The 13,988-nt window shown below is 40.8% G+C and overlaps 1 protein-coding gene and 1 pseudogene across 2 annotated transcripts in view; one reads left to right on the top strand and one right to left on the bottom strand.

Moving 5' to 3' along the window:
* The window catches only part of Klhl20 (kelch like family member 20), a 45,078-nt gene that overhangs the window by 28,433 nt on the left and 2,657 nt on the right, over nt 1-13,988 (top strand). For both annotated transcript variants that reach the window (XM_013158017.3, XM_003474643.5), the window contains 6 exons: nt 868-983; nt 6,697-6,880; nt 7,643-7,786; nt 8,971-9,104; nt 9,784-9,992; nt 12,442-12,548. In XM_013158017.3, coding sequence (XP_013013471.1) covers nt 868-983; nt 6,697-6,880; nt 7,643-7,786; nt 8,971-9,104; nt 9,784-9,992; nt 12,442-12,548 — 894 coding nt within the window. The remainder of the gene's footprint in view (nt 1-867; nt 984-6,696; nt 6,881-7,642; nt 7,787-8,970; nt 9,105-9,783; nt 9,993-12,441; nt 12,549-13,988) is intronic.
* On the bottom strand, nt 4,926-5,026 carry LOC111758314 (small nucleolar RNA SNORA40; annotated as a pseudogene).

The raw sequence follows: 13,988 nt of genomic DNA, 5'->3' as shown, positions 1-13,988 counted from the left end.
AGTACAATTCTCAAATTATTTTCTTTCTTTCTTTTTTTGGTACCGGGGACCAAACTCACAACCTTAGGCTTGCCAGGCAGGCGCTTATGCCGCTGAGCTAAATTCCCAACCCTCAGATTATTTTCCTAAAGTACCTTAATGAAAGAAATTTTCATTGAGCTCAATGGATTTCTTGAGGTTAGTATGTTCCCACTGGTTTAAACCTCTGGTAGTACACACTTGACTGTCCTATTGGGCAGTTTGTACCACTGGTTGTACAGACTGACCCAATCCTTTTATCAGTCTTTTTACTAATAAAATTAATAAAAAGCCACCCAGTGGGGCAGTTGTACACGTACCACTGTGGTTTAAGCCACCTGGAAGCAAGACATACAAATTGTGGCTCAACTGTGAACATATGAAACCATTAATATGCTAGCAGATAGTAAATTAGTACTAAGTGAATGTGCACTATTTCTTTTTGAGAAACCAATATTTGATCCAGTTTATTATGATACTTAATTTAGCAGATATCTTTTGACTGGTATGCTATTTTATCCTACAAAATCTAATAAAACTCATTTTAAAAAGTAGCAACTAGGTAGACTGGTAATCAAGTTGTAGTTTTTAGTTTTTCATAAGTTATTGACAGCTATATGTATGCTGACCTTTAAGCTGACTTTGCACTGAGATGTAAACCAGTTTACAGTTTATAGTGTGAGCCATATCACTGTTCCATGTTTGTGCTAATTTTAATATTGGCTGGCATTTATGATTTGATTTATGATTGCTCTCCTTTGCCAACCTATATTTTCCTAAACCATATTGAAACTTGACTGACAATGTTTTTTTAGACATTTAGAAAAAAGGAAATTATTTTTTCTACAGAGATTTGGTAGATGAGGCTAAAAACTACCTCCTGTTGCCTCAAGAACGACCATTAATGCAGGGACCAAGGACACGGCCACGGAAACCTATCCGATGTGGAGAAGTACTTTTTGCAGGTTTGGATCTTAATATACCATTACTAAGCCAAATATTTTCCCACATAATTTGAATTGTCATCTGAGCAATGTAATATCTTTTAGAAAGTGTCATAATGAGTCAACAAGTAGCTTGACTCGACCCATGATCCTAAAGAATACTCTTATTTTATATACATACAAAATGGATGTTTTTTGAAATGAGGCACATGTATTAGTTGATATACTGGTGTGCAGGTCACTTTGTAGTTTCATGGAGTTGCCAAAAAAAAAAATCTTAGATAACCTTACGCTCTTTTCTAGCTGTGTTGCCCTAGGTTGAACTCAGGATAACTTGCTGTATTATATTGTTTTACTCCGACTGTCTGCCCCTAAACTTTTGAGATCATTCAGTTTCAGGTGCTGCCATTCCATCCTTAGAAAATCAGCTCCTTTGTTCACCTGAATAGTAGCTTTCTCCACTGTTTATTATAACTTTTACAGGAAGGGTATTCCCTAATCCAAAAATCAAAAATGCCCCAAAATCTTGTTACAAAAATGTTTTGGATTCTGAAGCGTTTCATATTTCAGATTTTCAAATTAAGGATGCTTAGCTAATTTAAAAAAAACTGTGTGAATACTCCAAAATATGAGAGACTCCCAAATCCGAAACACTCCTGGCTCCAGGCATTTCGTGTAAGGGATGCTCAGTGTAAACTAGTTTGTTTAAATTCCTGACTTACGGAGCTGGCGGGAACCTAACCACACTTCTGAGTTAAGCATCCAGATTTCAGTTACTCCACGTGCTGTAGACATCAGCATCCTCTGATTCCACCCGATCATCTTGATATGTGAAATACTCTGTTCCTTCGCACTGGAGAACTTTATGCAATCTCTGGGGCACAGCACCCTTTTCATCAGTTTAGCTGGTAGTTTATGTTTTTCTGTTGATGTAAAAATATATTGCCCCTTATCTTTTTAGAAGAAAAATGTGATCATTTGTGTTTTCAATTCCTTTATAAGTTTTTTCATGCAATTTTCTTCATGTAGAAGATAGCATTTCTCAAAAAAGAAAATTAGTACCAAATTTCCTTTTCTAATCATCATTACGCTCTTTTTTTCTGCTTTTGGAAATAGTTTTTCATTTTGTTTCCAATGTCTACTGTCATGCGGTGCGTTCTCTCATACTTCTAGTGTCCTAATGTCTTGTTTATTATTATTAATTGACTTATTCTGTTGTCATTCTTATCTACTATTATTTTCACTCTTTGTATGCACACATATGTACATGTTTATGCATGCGTGTGGGTTTACACAGACACTTGCACACTGACACACGTCTGCACCCTCACTCTACCAGTCTAGAGTTACCAGATGTTAAATAAATTCATCGTGAGAGAGTTAAGTTCATATGTATTATGTATAATATATATATATAAAACATTTCTTCACCTTTAAGCTTGAACTATGTAAAATGATATTCTAAAGTTCTTTTTTATATGAAAGTAATTTGCTTTACCAACTGCCCCTCCAAAGAAGAATGCTATAGATTACATCCGAACTTGTATTTCCCAGTTTTGAAAATTGGTCAGCTTTCCATTACTGGGACAAAATTCCTGACAAATATGATTTAAAGCAGGATAGATTTATTTGGGCTTAGGGTTCCAGAGGTTTAGTCCTTGGCTGACTGGCTGTAAGGCAGAATCATCATAGGAGGAGAAATCTGCTCCACTTAAGGTATCCCAGAAGCCAGTGAGGAAGGCGCCATGACCCACTCAGAACTGTATTTTGCAGTGTAGGCCTCGAGCCAATCAGGTGTCAATGAAGATTAGCCATCACAAATGCAAGGACTACACATCTAATTATTTGATACTGGTGGCTTTATAATATTGTATTGGTTCCAGGCATTATAATAGGCCATCTGTTGAAGTTATGTCCATTATTTTGAAAATAATAATTTGCCTGTTTTAGTACCTAGAGTTTAAACTGGGAAAAATGAAGCACAAGAAAACTTCCCTGCCATCCAAGGCCAAAGACAAAGCCAAACAATGCGTCTTTCAGTTCCAGGGTCCTCTCTGGGTTCAGTGGGGTACCTACCCAGGGAAGAAAAGGCTTGCCTTTGAGAATGCTGAGAAGCAGTAATGTAGCTCCCCTTAAAACGGAAATGTTGACTTGACTTACTCGGCACTGCTGGCTTTATCCTGCTGAGTCCTTTTATCCTCTTCTAATATGACATTATTATAAAATATCAAGCAGCAAGGGTTCCCTGTGCACTCTCTTCACTTTAATCACCAACCTACGATGTAGTTCATTGGTTGAGTGCTTGCCTCGTGAGTGTGAGATGGCTTTCATCTCTGCACCACAAAAATAATAATACTTGAATAAAATGATAATGACACTTAAAATCTCACCTACCTCTTTTCATAAGATCATTGTGTTAGTGAAGCCACACTTTGCCTTTCTCAGAAACCAGTTAAATTGGATCTCTTCATGGTCTCAGGCTGTTAGTATTGATCTAATAATTGCATATTGGTATCTGATTGTTGTACTGTATTACTAACTAATTGAGGTCAAGGTCAATTATTTCTACTTCACCTCTTTGTAGCTTTCAGGCTGTGTAGCAGTCAATGAAGAATAATTAAATGCTGATCCTGAGAAACACTAGTGAGAAATTAGCATCAACCATCATGAATAATGGAAAAAAGAAAAACATACCAGTGACAATTGTGAATTACCAAAAAACGATTTACAAATACACCTTCTGTATGAAAGATAACCTATTTTTACACAATTTTTTGCAGTATTGCAATTAGATCACTTATTTTTAAATAGCACTTTTGGTTTTCTAAGTAAAGAATTGAATACACATGCGGTATAGAATTATTTGTATTTTTTTATTTTTTAGCAGTGGCAAAGATTACTTAAGAAAATAAAAGTAAAAAGCGGGAGAGAAACTGGCTCTGCAGCGCTAGCTCAGGAAAAGGATGAGAGTAAAGCGTAGACGTGCATGCTGTACCTGGGAAATAGCGTGGGCTGTCATGGAAAGGTACAACAGCCTAGAAATTCTGATTAATAGAAACATAAAGTTAATCTGTATTTCTTACATTATTAAAGCTTCCATTTTCACTTGTAGAGGATAACTATTATCTCTTTCTTTATGAGGAAAAAGAGTAGTTTTCCCTGCCTTCTCAATTGTTTTATGGTATCTGAATCTGAACTCTATCCTTGACTGATACTGTTCATTTTAGATCAGGATCCATTCATCTCTGGATACTCTGTAGTTTACTTTGGCTTGTACTGCTCCCGCCCCACATCATCTTTGGAATGCCATATCATCAATTCTCAATTATCCTTGGAGAATCGGATCTTATGCTATTTTTACTTTGTGGAAATAAACTCTGGAAGCTAAGATCAAATGTGTAACCCTTGTGGGTTTTGACTCAGCCGCACTTTACTCCTGTTGAAATCTTTCTTGTGGCTTTTCTTCTGTATTCTGTTAAGTTTCTTGATGCTTCTTTAAGGTAACATTTTTTTGGCCATATCTGTCTAAAGCAGTGCTTTTTTTTATTAAAACATGTGGAAATTTAAATCTGATACTATACTACTTACTGCATTTAAATATCCACGCACTGACAGTAAGACGACTTCCACTTCAGGTCCCATCTTCTCAAGACAGAAGCCTTTAAGAAAGAGGAAGAAAAAGCTATCTTCATGTGTCTCAACACGAAAACTGAAGTAGTGAAGCAACAGAGCTGAGATTTTGCTCATGCCCTGTGCTTTCTAACTGTTAACCACTTAGTCTCAGGACCAGCCTTGCTGCTTATCCCCCCATCACTTTAGCCTGTATTTAGGTATCATCATCTTTTGTTTCTCTTTTGTTTTCTGAGGCAGGGTCTCATGTGTAGCCCATACTGACCTCAAAGCTGTGTTCTTCTTAGCCTCAGGAATGGCAGGAGCACAGGCGTGTACCACAGCACCAGGAGTAATAGTCCTTCTCATAGGTATTCAAAGCTCACACTAAACAGTCAGTTCTGGGTTGCAAAAGAAGATTTATTTTTTGCCACTTGTCCATAAATACCAAAGCATTTTAGTCAACATCTTATGAATACAACATTATTTACATCCCCATTTCTACAGTATTTTTCTTCAGATATATTGCTTAACAACACAAACTAATAGTTCCCAGAGCTGGGACTTCCATTTTGCTAGTTACAGTGTATAATTCTGCATGGTCTACCTAACTAAATGCCGTGACCTGAGTGGCTAAAACAATAGAAATTTATTTTCTTATAGTTCTGGAAGCTGGAAGTCCCAAATCACAGTGCTAGCAGGGTTGGCCAGCCTTCTCCTCATCTTGCTATAGAGAGTGCCACCTCTGTCCTCACACGCCTCTCCTCTGTGTGCAAAGACCAACAGTGAGAACCCTGGTGTCTCTTCACCTAATGGACGCTAGTCCCATAAGATAATGCCCATACCCTTATGACCTCATTTAAGCATAATTACCTCTCAACCCTCATATTTTCAGCCAGTGTTATTTTAGAATTTACAATGCTTTCCCTTTTACTGAAATTCCGTGTATGTGTCCATTACAGAATTCAGATTTAAGAACTGGGGATGTGGCTTAATAGCACATTTTCTTAGCACATATGAAGCCCTAGGTTCAACCCCCAGCACCACAAAAAAAAATTCAAATTTAAGAAAATGCCTATACACAAAACTTGATGTAATTTAGTGTTAATTTCTTATTTAGTTGGTTTTTGGTTGTTTTGTTTTGTTTCTGAGATAGGGTCACACTGTGTAGTTCAGGCTGGCCTTGAACTCATGGGGCTACCATAGTCAGCTGAATATTCTTATTAAGTGAACCTATGAAATAAAATTTATATATTATATTGAGATTTGAAATAAAGTAAACTTCTAGATTTCATCTAGAAAGTGCCCTTTTAGCATGGTTTAGGATTTGTTTTGTTTGTCTTTTTTATCGGTACCAGGGTTCGAACTCACGACTGCCTGCTTGCAAGGCAGGAGCTTATGCTGCTGTGCTAAATTCCCAGCCCTGGTTAAGGATGTTTTGAGGTTTACCATAGTCTCGTGCTTCACTTGTAAAGCTGCAAAGTCTAGCTTTTATTTGGATCAAAATAGAGATGATTTGAAAGAAAAATTAAGTAGATAAGCCAGACATGGTGTGCACAACTGTAATGCCAGCACTCTAGAGGCTGAGACAGGAGGATCATCACAAGTTCAAAATCAGCCTAGACTACATGGTGAACTACATAGCAGGACTGTCTTTTAAAAAAATTTCTTTTTAAGTTTGTAAACCCTAACCACACTTTTTTTTCAGGGGTCACTCAGAGAAGCTTAATGGAACTCAGTTTGAAACTTACTCTGAGTATTATTCACTATGCTCAGTCTGCCCTAACAAAATAGTATAGTCTGGGTGAGTCAAACAAAAGTGATTTGCTTTCTCACAGTTCTAAAGACTAGAATATAAGATTCTAGCTGACTTAATTCTGGAGTTTTTTGTTTTTGTTTTTGTGAGATAGGGTCTCTCTGTGTAGCCCAGGCTGGCCTCAAATTCATGTCTCTTGCCTCAGCCTCCCGAGTGCTGAGATTACAGGCCCAGCTTAATTTCTAGATATGTTTTAATCTACTTGTGGAGACACTCAGTAAGTCCACACGTTGAGGGACAGTGCGCTCAGCGTGAGACGCTCTGTGCTTTAGGGCAGGTATTCTCTTAAGCATTTCTGTTCCCTCCCAGTTGGTGGTTGGTGTAGTGGAGATGCCATTTCCAGTGTTGAACGATATGATCCACAGACCAATGAATGGCGGATGGTAGCTTCCATGAGCAAAAGACGATGTGGAGTCGGGGTCAGTGTTCTCGATGACCTGCTATATGCAGTAGGAGGCCATGATGGGTCCTCTTATCTCAACAGTGTTGAAAGGTAAGATTAATTTGAAATTTTTTCTCTACTATGCCTGTAGTTTCATTTGAGATGTAAATTAGAAAACAGATGTGATTTCTTTGCTATTATGTGTCTCACATCTGTCGGCATTTTAGATCACTTAGCATGATGTACAGATCCTTTGCAATCTGATGTCCAACTATTTTTTCTAGTCTCTCTCCCACTGGGCACCACCATTTCATAAACATGCTGCCTCGGACCCAAAAAATTGCTTGATTCTTTGACATGCTATCTTCCTTCATACCCCTCTTCTGTAGGTGCATACATACTGTTCTTTCATCCTTGAAAAGCTTTGCTCCTGTAAGACCCAGACATTACTTCCTCCTTGGCTATACTCATTCCTCTGCTCTTTCATAAGTATTTTAAACGTGCTGGTACTACACATCCCACTGTAATGTTTGCTGATAGGTTTTCTCCCGTAGTGTCTATCACAGTGCTTGAAACATTGGAAACCTACAGTGACTGATACTGTAATGGCTTCTTTTTCTCACAAACCCTTTTTCATTTACCTGTATTGATTTGCAATGATTTTTGCACTCTGTGCAGCCCTATGGCATATCAGTTTCTAGATAAACAGATAGTATAGCTGGAAAAAAAAAAAAAGAAAAAGGAAATACAAGGATCAGTCCTTGTACATTAGTGGAGGACTGTAGATCATGTAGATCTTTTGATTTGAAATACGTAAATGTAGCCAAGCTTTGTTATGTGATACCAGCTCTGTCCCTGATGTGTTCTCTGCAGATACGACCCCAAAACAAACCAGTGGAGCAGTGATGTGGCCCCCACGAGCACCTGCAGGACGAGTGTCGGTGTGGCCGTGCTTGGTGGCTTTCTCTATGCTGTGGGGGGCCAAGATGGTGTGTCTTGTCTCAATATTGTTGAGAGGTGAATCTTTTAAAAATCATTTTCGGGACTGGGGATTTAGCTCAGTGGCATAAGCGCCTGCCTTGCAAGCAGGCAGTCGTGAGTTCGATCCCTGGTACCGATAAAAACGAGAAAGACAAAAAAAATCATTTTCAGATTTTCATGTTTGTTTGTTTATAAAGAAAGACACTGCTCTACAAAAGAAACACAGCTGAGTTTAGGCTGTTGGGGGATGCACTCACTGTTCAGTAGATTTGCTCATAGGCTTTCAGGAAAAAAGTTTTTAATTTTAAAATCTAGACAGATGAAAGATATAAAAGATATTTTTAGTTAATTTTTTATTGATTTTTGTATTTTTTAACACGTTATACAGATTAATTGGTTTCATTAAGACATTTCCTTATATGTATATATCTTGCAAGTTATATATATTTATGGTGAACAGTGCAATGTTTTGAAGCATGTCTGTCTTGTAGAACAGCTAAGTAAAGCTAATTAACATATATACTACCTCACGTCCTTAACATTTTCTGTGGTGAATACACTTACATTCTATTTTCACAGCAATTTCCAAGTACACAGTTCATTGTTATTAACTGTAGTCACCATGTTGTACGTTAGAGCTTATTCCTGAAATTTTAGCCAGCATGGTGGCACATGCCTATAATCCCAGCACCAGGAAGGCTGAGGCAGGAGGATCACCATAAGTTCAACACTAGCCTGGGCTACATAGTAAGTTCAAGACCAGCCTAAACTGCATGGCAGAACCCTGTCTCAAAAAAAAAGAAAAAAAAAAAATCCCCCTCTCATAAAAAGAAAATAAATTTTATACCCTTTGACTAGCATGTAATCCTCCCAACTCCCACCTTCCCTGTAGAGCACTCCCCATTCGTCTGTCTTTTCTCTCTTGGATTTCACTTATAAGTAAGATCACACAGGATTTGTTTTTCTGTGCTTGATTTATTTCACTTGCCATAATGTCCTCCAGGTCTGTCAGGTCCATCTATGTTGTTACAAATAAGATTTCTGTCTTTTTAAGGCTGAATAGTATGTGTGTGTGTGTGTGTGTGTGTGTGTGTGTGTGCGCACGCGCGTGTATACCCCACATTTTTTTAAACCGTGACAGTATCTATGTGACTTCAGACCAGGTAGAAGTGGCTTCACGTAGTAAGAACGTGCATTCAGCCTGGCCTCTGTCCCTGCAGGTATGATCCCAAGGAGAACAAGTGGACGCGGGTGGCCTCTATGAGCACCAGGAGACTGGGCGTGGCAGTGGCTGTGCTGGGAGGGTTCTTGTATGCTGTCGGTGGCTCTGATGGGACTTCTCCACTCAACACAGGTTCGTTCCCTCCAGAGTCAGGCTGATTCTCCCAAACAGCACTTTTTCCTGAGCAGACTCGAAAAGTATAAAAAGTCCAGATTGTCTTATATTTTATTAAAAAATTTTATTTTCCCTCCAGGGAAGTACAGCTTACACACAGTTCCTGCAGCTGTGTTCTAATACATTACCAAAATGTTTTTTTCTCCCTCTGCTTTACCAGCTGTTGGAAATGTGCAGTGAACCAAAGGAGTACTTTTTTTTCCAGAGATGAGTATTTTTGCTAAGGATATTGTCAGTATAGCACTTGCATCAGATTCACTGTCACATATCTTGTCTCCTCCTAAGTGGCTTAAACTGCGCTAGGCAATAGGCCAGGGTATGTGAGAGGACCGAATTGTCTGGTTATAAATCATCAGCGCTGATAATACCGTTTAAAGTTACCTACTAGTCTAATTCCCCCATTTAAAGATACGGCGGAGAGCGAGGCCGAGGGGTTTGTACTCCAGCACGGCCCTTTCCACCATAACACACTAGAAGCCAGTCCCTGGTGAGAGCAACCTGTGACATTTCCAAGGGTGCACAAGTCCTCAGGAGCACAAATCAGACTGCTTATAGTGTAGTGTCACAGTGGCTGTGAAGACAACGAGGTGAGAGGTGGCGGTTGCATGGTCACTCACTGGTCTTCCTCATCCTGCAGTGGAACGCTACAATCCTCAAGAAAACAGGTGGCACACCATCGCCCCCATGGGGACCCGGCGGAAACACCTGGGCTGTGCGGTGTATCAGGACATGATCTACGCGGTGGGAGGCAGAGATGACACCACAGAGCTCAGCAGCGCGGAGCGGTACAACCCCAGGACCAACCAGTGGTCGCCAGTGGTGGCCATGACGTCCCGGCGCAGTGGAGTAAGTGTCTGCTCTGAGAGCGCCCGTATTTTTTGAGTAATTTATTACACTCTGTAAAGTAACAGGTCTACTCACGGTGCCTGCCACGCCTGATCTTTGTTTGACCGCGTGGCGGGAGCAGGAGACAGAGTCAAGGCTGTGCCGCACCGTCCCCTGAGCAGCCCGCTCCTGAGCAGCCCTCTCGTGTCACCTGCGCAGTCCCAGCTTGAGCACCACGCAGAGAACACCGAGCAGTTGCGCTTTCACGGTCTGGGGAACGCATTGCTGGTGCGCAGCCACCGCTGCTGCGGGTGGTGCGGAAAGGGACGCCCGGGGCGGGAATGGAGTCCGTTCTCCGCGAGTATCCCGCAGTGGCCTGCAGCGAGGGACACATCCCCAACAGGAAGAAGCAGCAAGCAGGACCGAAGTCCCCTGAGCCAGAGAGAAAAGGGAGTGGCTCAGGCTTGCGCAGGCCACGCCCCCCACTCCTGCAGCTTTTTATTACTGGCGGCTAACAACTTCTTAGTCACCTCCCTTTTGATCACATCCTTTTGATCCATTAAGTGCTTGTTGTGGAGAGAAAGCACCCCTGAGTGAAAGGTGCTTCCTCCCAGGACCCCGCTTCTCCCAGAGAGGAGACTAGTACATGCCTTGGGAGCTGCACGGATCCGGGCACCAGCCTAGGGAGAGTGGACATCTTCACAGTCACACGCTGGACTGCGAAGGAAGATGGTTTTCTAGAAGAAGGATGAAAAACACTAGCCAACCAACCAGAACCAAGTACTGCTGAGGCGGTGGGGGGAAAGGAGCCATTATTCAGTGTTGGTGGGAGTGCCAGTTGGTATAATCCGTGTGGAAATCACTACGGTGATGCCTCCTAAAACTAAAACTAGAGGTTCCATTTGATCCAATTATTCTCCTCCTTGGCATCTTCCTGAAAGACTTAAAAGCATCATACCACAGTGATGTATGCACACCTACATTTATAGTGGCACAGTTCGTAATAGCTAAGTCTCAGAAACATATCAAATGCCCATCAATGAATAAATAGATAAAATGTGGTTTATACAGTGGAGTACTATACTGTCATAAAGAGAGATAAACTTGAGGTATTTTTGGGTAAATGGACACACTCTGAGAACACAATTTTAAGTGAAATAAGTCAGATGCACATGTGCAGATATCACATGCTCTTGTGTGAGAAATTGAAAGGGTAAATAAGGACCAAAGGATCGATATTGAGAAGTAGTAAGAAAATGTTCAAATGGGAAGGAGAACAAGAGAGAGGGGAGGAAGAAAGGAATGGAAAAGGGTACAAGAATAGAAGGAAAAAATGGAAACAAAACTTTTGTAAATGAAGGAAGAGAAGAACAGTTGAAGGGAGGGAAGGGGAATTGGGAAAAAAAGAATCAAGATACATCATGAGCTGAGCACAGGGACACACACCTGTTATCCCAGCACTCGAAGGACTGAGGCGAGAGCATCGTCCTAAGTTCAAGACCCGCCTGGGCTACATAGTGGATCAAGATGAATCAGAACTACAAAGCAAGGTCCTGTCTCCAAAAAAAAAAGGTACCACCACGCACTGGTACAAATTCCCTGGATGAATGTGATCATTATGCCTTACCAGGGCCGGGGATGCCACTCAGTGGCATAAGCGCCTGCCTGGCAGACAGAAGGCGTGAGTTTGATCCCGGGGACCAAAAAAAAAAGTATACTAATGAAATTAATTTAAAACACCATCCAGGAAACAACCTGTACAGAAGCATGGAAGTGTGAAGAATAACTGCAGTTTAGGGTCTGGCGTTACTCCAGTGTTACTGCAGCATAAGGGGCAGTAGGAGAAGGGAAGGGAAGGGAAAATCCAGGAGGGGTGAGAAGGTGGCCTGTGAGCGCCACACAGGATTTAAAGTTATGACTGGGCAAGAGCGGGGCTGGGAAAGCTTTTAAAGATGAGTGGTGACTTGGTTCTGTTGGTATTTTTAAAGAGTTTCAGTGGCAGTTTAAAAAGTGGATTAAAGTGAGTGATACTAGAAGACGCTAGAGCAGTTGGGAGATTCTCTGTTTTCATTTGCTTGTTTGTTCATCTGTCTGTTTCTTATGTTAGCCATGCTGGTCTTAAACTCTGGGCTCGGGTATTTTTCCTGCCTCTGCCCACTGAGTATGTGGCCCCACAGGTGTATACTGCTGTACCTAGCTTATTTTAGAGGTTCTTGCTTTCTCCTAGTGAATGCTTTTTCTAAAATTCAAGAAATTAATGTTTTGGACTCTGTATGCTTATTGTAATTAGTTACATAATTTTATGGTGCCCATAATTTCATATATTTTTTGTCACTGTTTTTCCTCTGTGTTCAAGTAAACCTGAATGTAAAACTCGTAAAGAATTAAAGAGCTCTGTCTAGAACCCCAGCAGAATTCCCAGCACTGTCCCTGTCTGGCGTCTTCAGCCGCGGCTGTCTTGGTCCCCTAGGTTGGTCTGGCAGTGGTCAATGGACAGCTCATGGCAGTCGGAGGTTTCGACGGCACAACGTACTTGAAGACCATCGAAGTTTTTGATCCCGATGCCAATACATGGAGGTAACGTGCAGGCGGGTTTCAGAGCGCCTCGCTGTTGACCCGAAATCATGGCTGGGAGCCCATGTTCAGCTGAGGAGATCAAGGCACTGAGACAAGGAAGACCTGCCCACAGGAGTTAGACCTGGAACCAGGGTCTCTGGCTCCCAGATGTCAGGGCACATTTTTACTGTTTTTGAGGGAAGCCTTATAACCATGGGCAAATTTTTTCACTCATTTTTAAAATAATATTTTGTTGCATTTTAAAACTTGTTTTTTCCCTTGAGCTTTTATAATCGATTTATTGGTTATTCTCTTTTGAAATTAATAAACTATAGCAATCATTTTTAGTGAAGTAGCTACATCTTATTCAAAAGAGATGAACTGTGTTAAACTTTATTTAAACATTTAATTTTACATTCTTTTAAATTCCTAATTCTCAGAGCTGGAGCTGTAGTTCAGTGGAAGACTGTTTATCTGGAATACATAAGGCCCCAAGTTCAGTCCCCAATCCCCAGAACTGAAGAAGGGGCGTGGTGGGGGAGAGAAGCTTAACTGTCACCAGACATGGTAACACATGCTTGTAATCCCAGCATTCTGGGAGGCTGAAGCAGGAAGATCAGTCACAAGCTTCAGCCCAGTTAGCCTGCACAACTTAGCAATTTAGTGTCTCAAAATAAAATTACAGGGATGGGGGGGTAGCCCAGTGGTACAGTACTTGCCTCGTATGCACAAGACCCTCAGTTCAGTCCCCACTACCAAAAAAAAAAAGGCAGAAAGTTTCAAAATGAAGTTATTAAAAAGGGCCAGGGATGTAGCTCAAATTAACATAAATGACTCTTCCACTTACTTAAATGTTTATAACTTTTATAAACTTAGCAAACTCTTCTTAAATCTTTGAATCTGTGTACTTAGTCATTAGTTTGAAATCTTTCCTCAGTCACACATTTTATATTAGATTCACAAGGCTAATCTGATAGATGCTCTAAACTGCCAGGTACTCTTAAATATTAGTAGAACTCAAAATGTACTGTACTGTATTTCATAGCTCTTCTGGGTTAGTCTTCCAGGGAAACGGCTTTACCTTCCAAGCTGTTAGTTGTTTGCTTCTCAATACATTGGGCTTCCTGGCCTCAACAGGGACACTGATTCCAAGGGGCTGAGGCTGACCATCAGCCAGGGATTGTCCAGCCTTCCAGGAGTTTCTCTGCCTTGGAGCACAGCTGAGCACGGCCTTGGTTACACTCTGAAAGAGACAGCCTCAGAGTCCATTCTGCTGGATTCTGGTGGTGCACTTGCCAGCTGCCTGTTCACTCAGCATTTTTTTATAGTCTTCATCTCTGGGAAAAACCACAACTCTTCTAAGTATATAAATGACTAGCTTTGGATTTTGCATGTTTTTCACAATTCTTTGTGGCTCAATAGTTAGACTAATGAGCACATAATGATTTTTGCTCTAATAGT

This window comes from Cavia porcellus, unplaced genomic scaffold (genome assembly GCF_034190915.1).
Source record: "Cavia porcellus strain 051 isolate PalLab524CR breed Dunkin Hartley unplaced genomic scaffold, mCavPor4.1 scaffold_29, whole genome shotgun sequence".
In the NCBI taxonomy this organism is placed as follows: Eukaryota; Metazoa; Chordata; class Mammalia; order Rodentia; family Caviidae; genus Cavia; species Cavia porcellus.
Note: the sequence above shows the minus strand (reverse complement) of the source record. Positions and strands in the feature narration are given on the sequence as shown.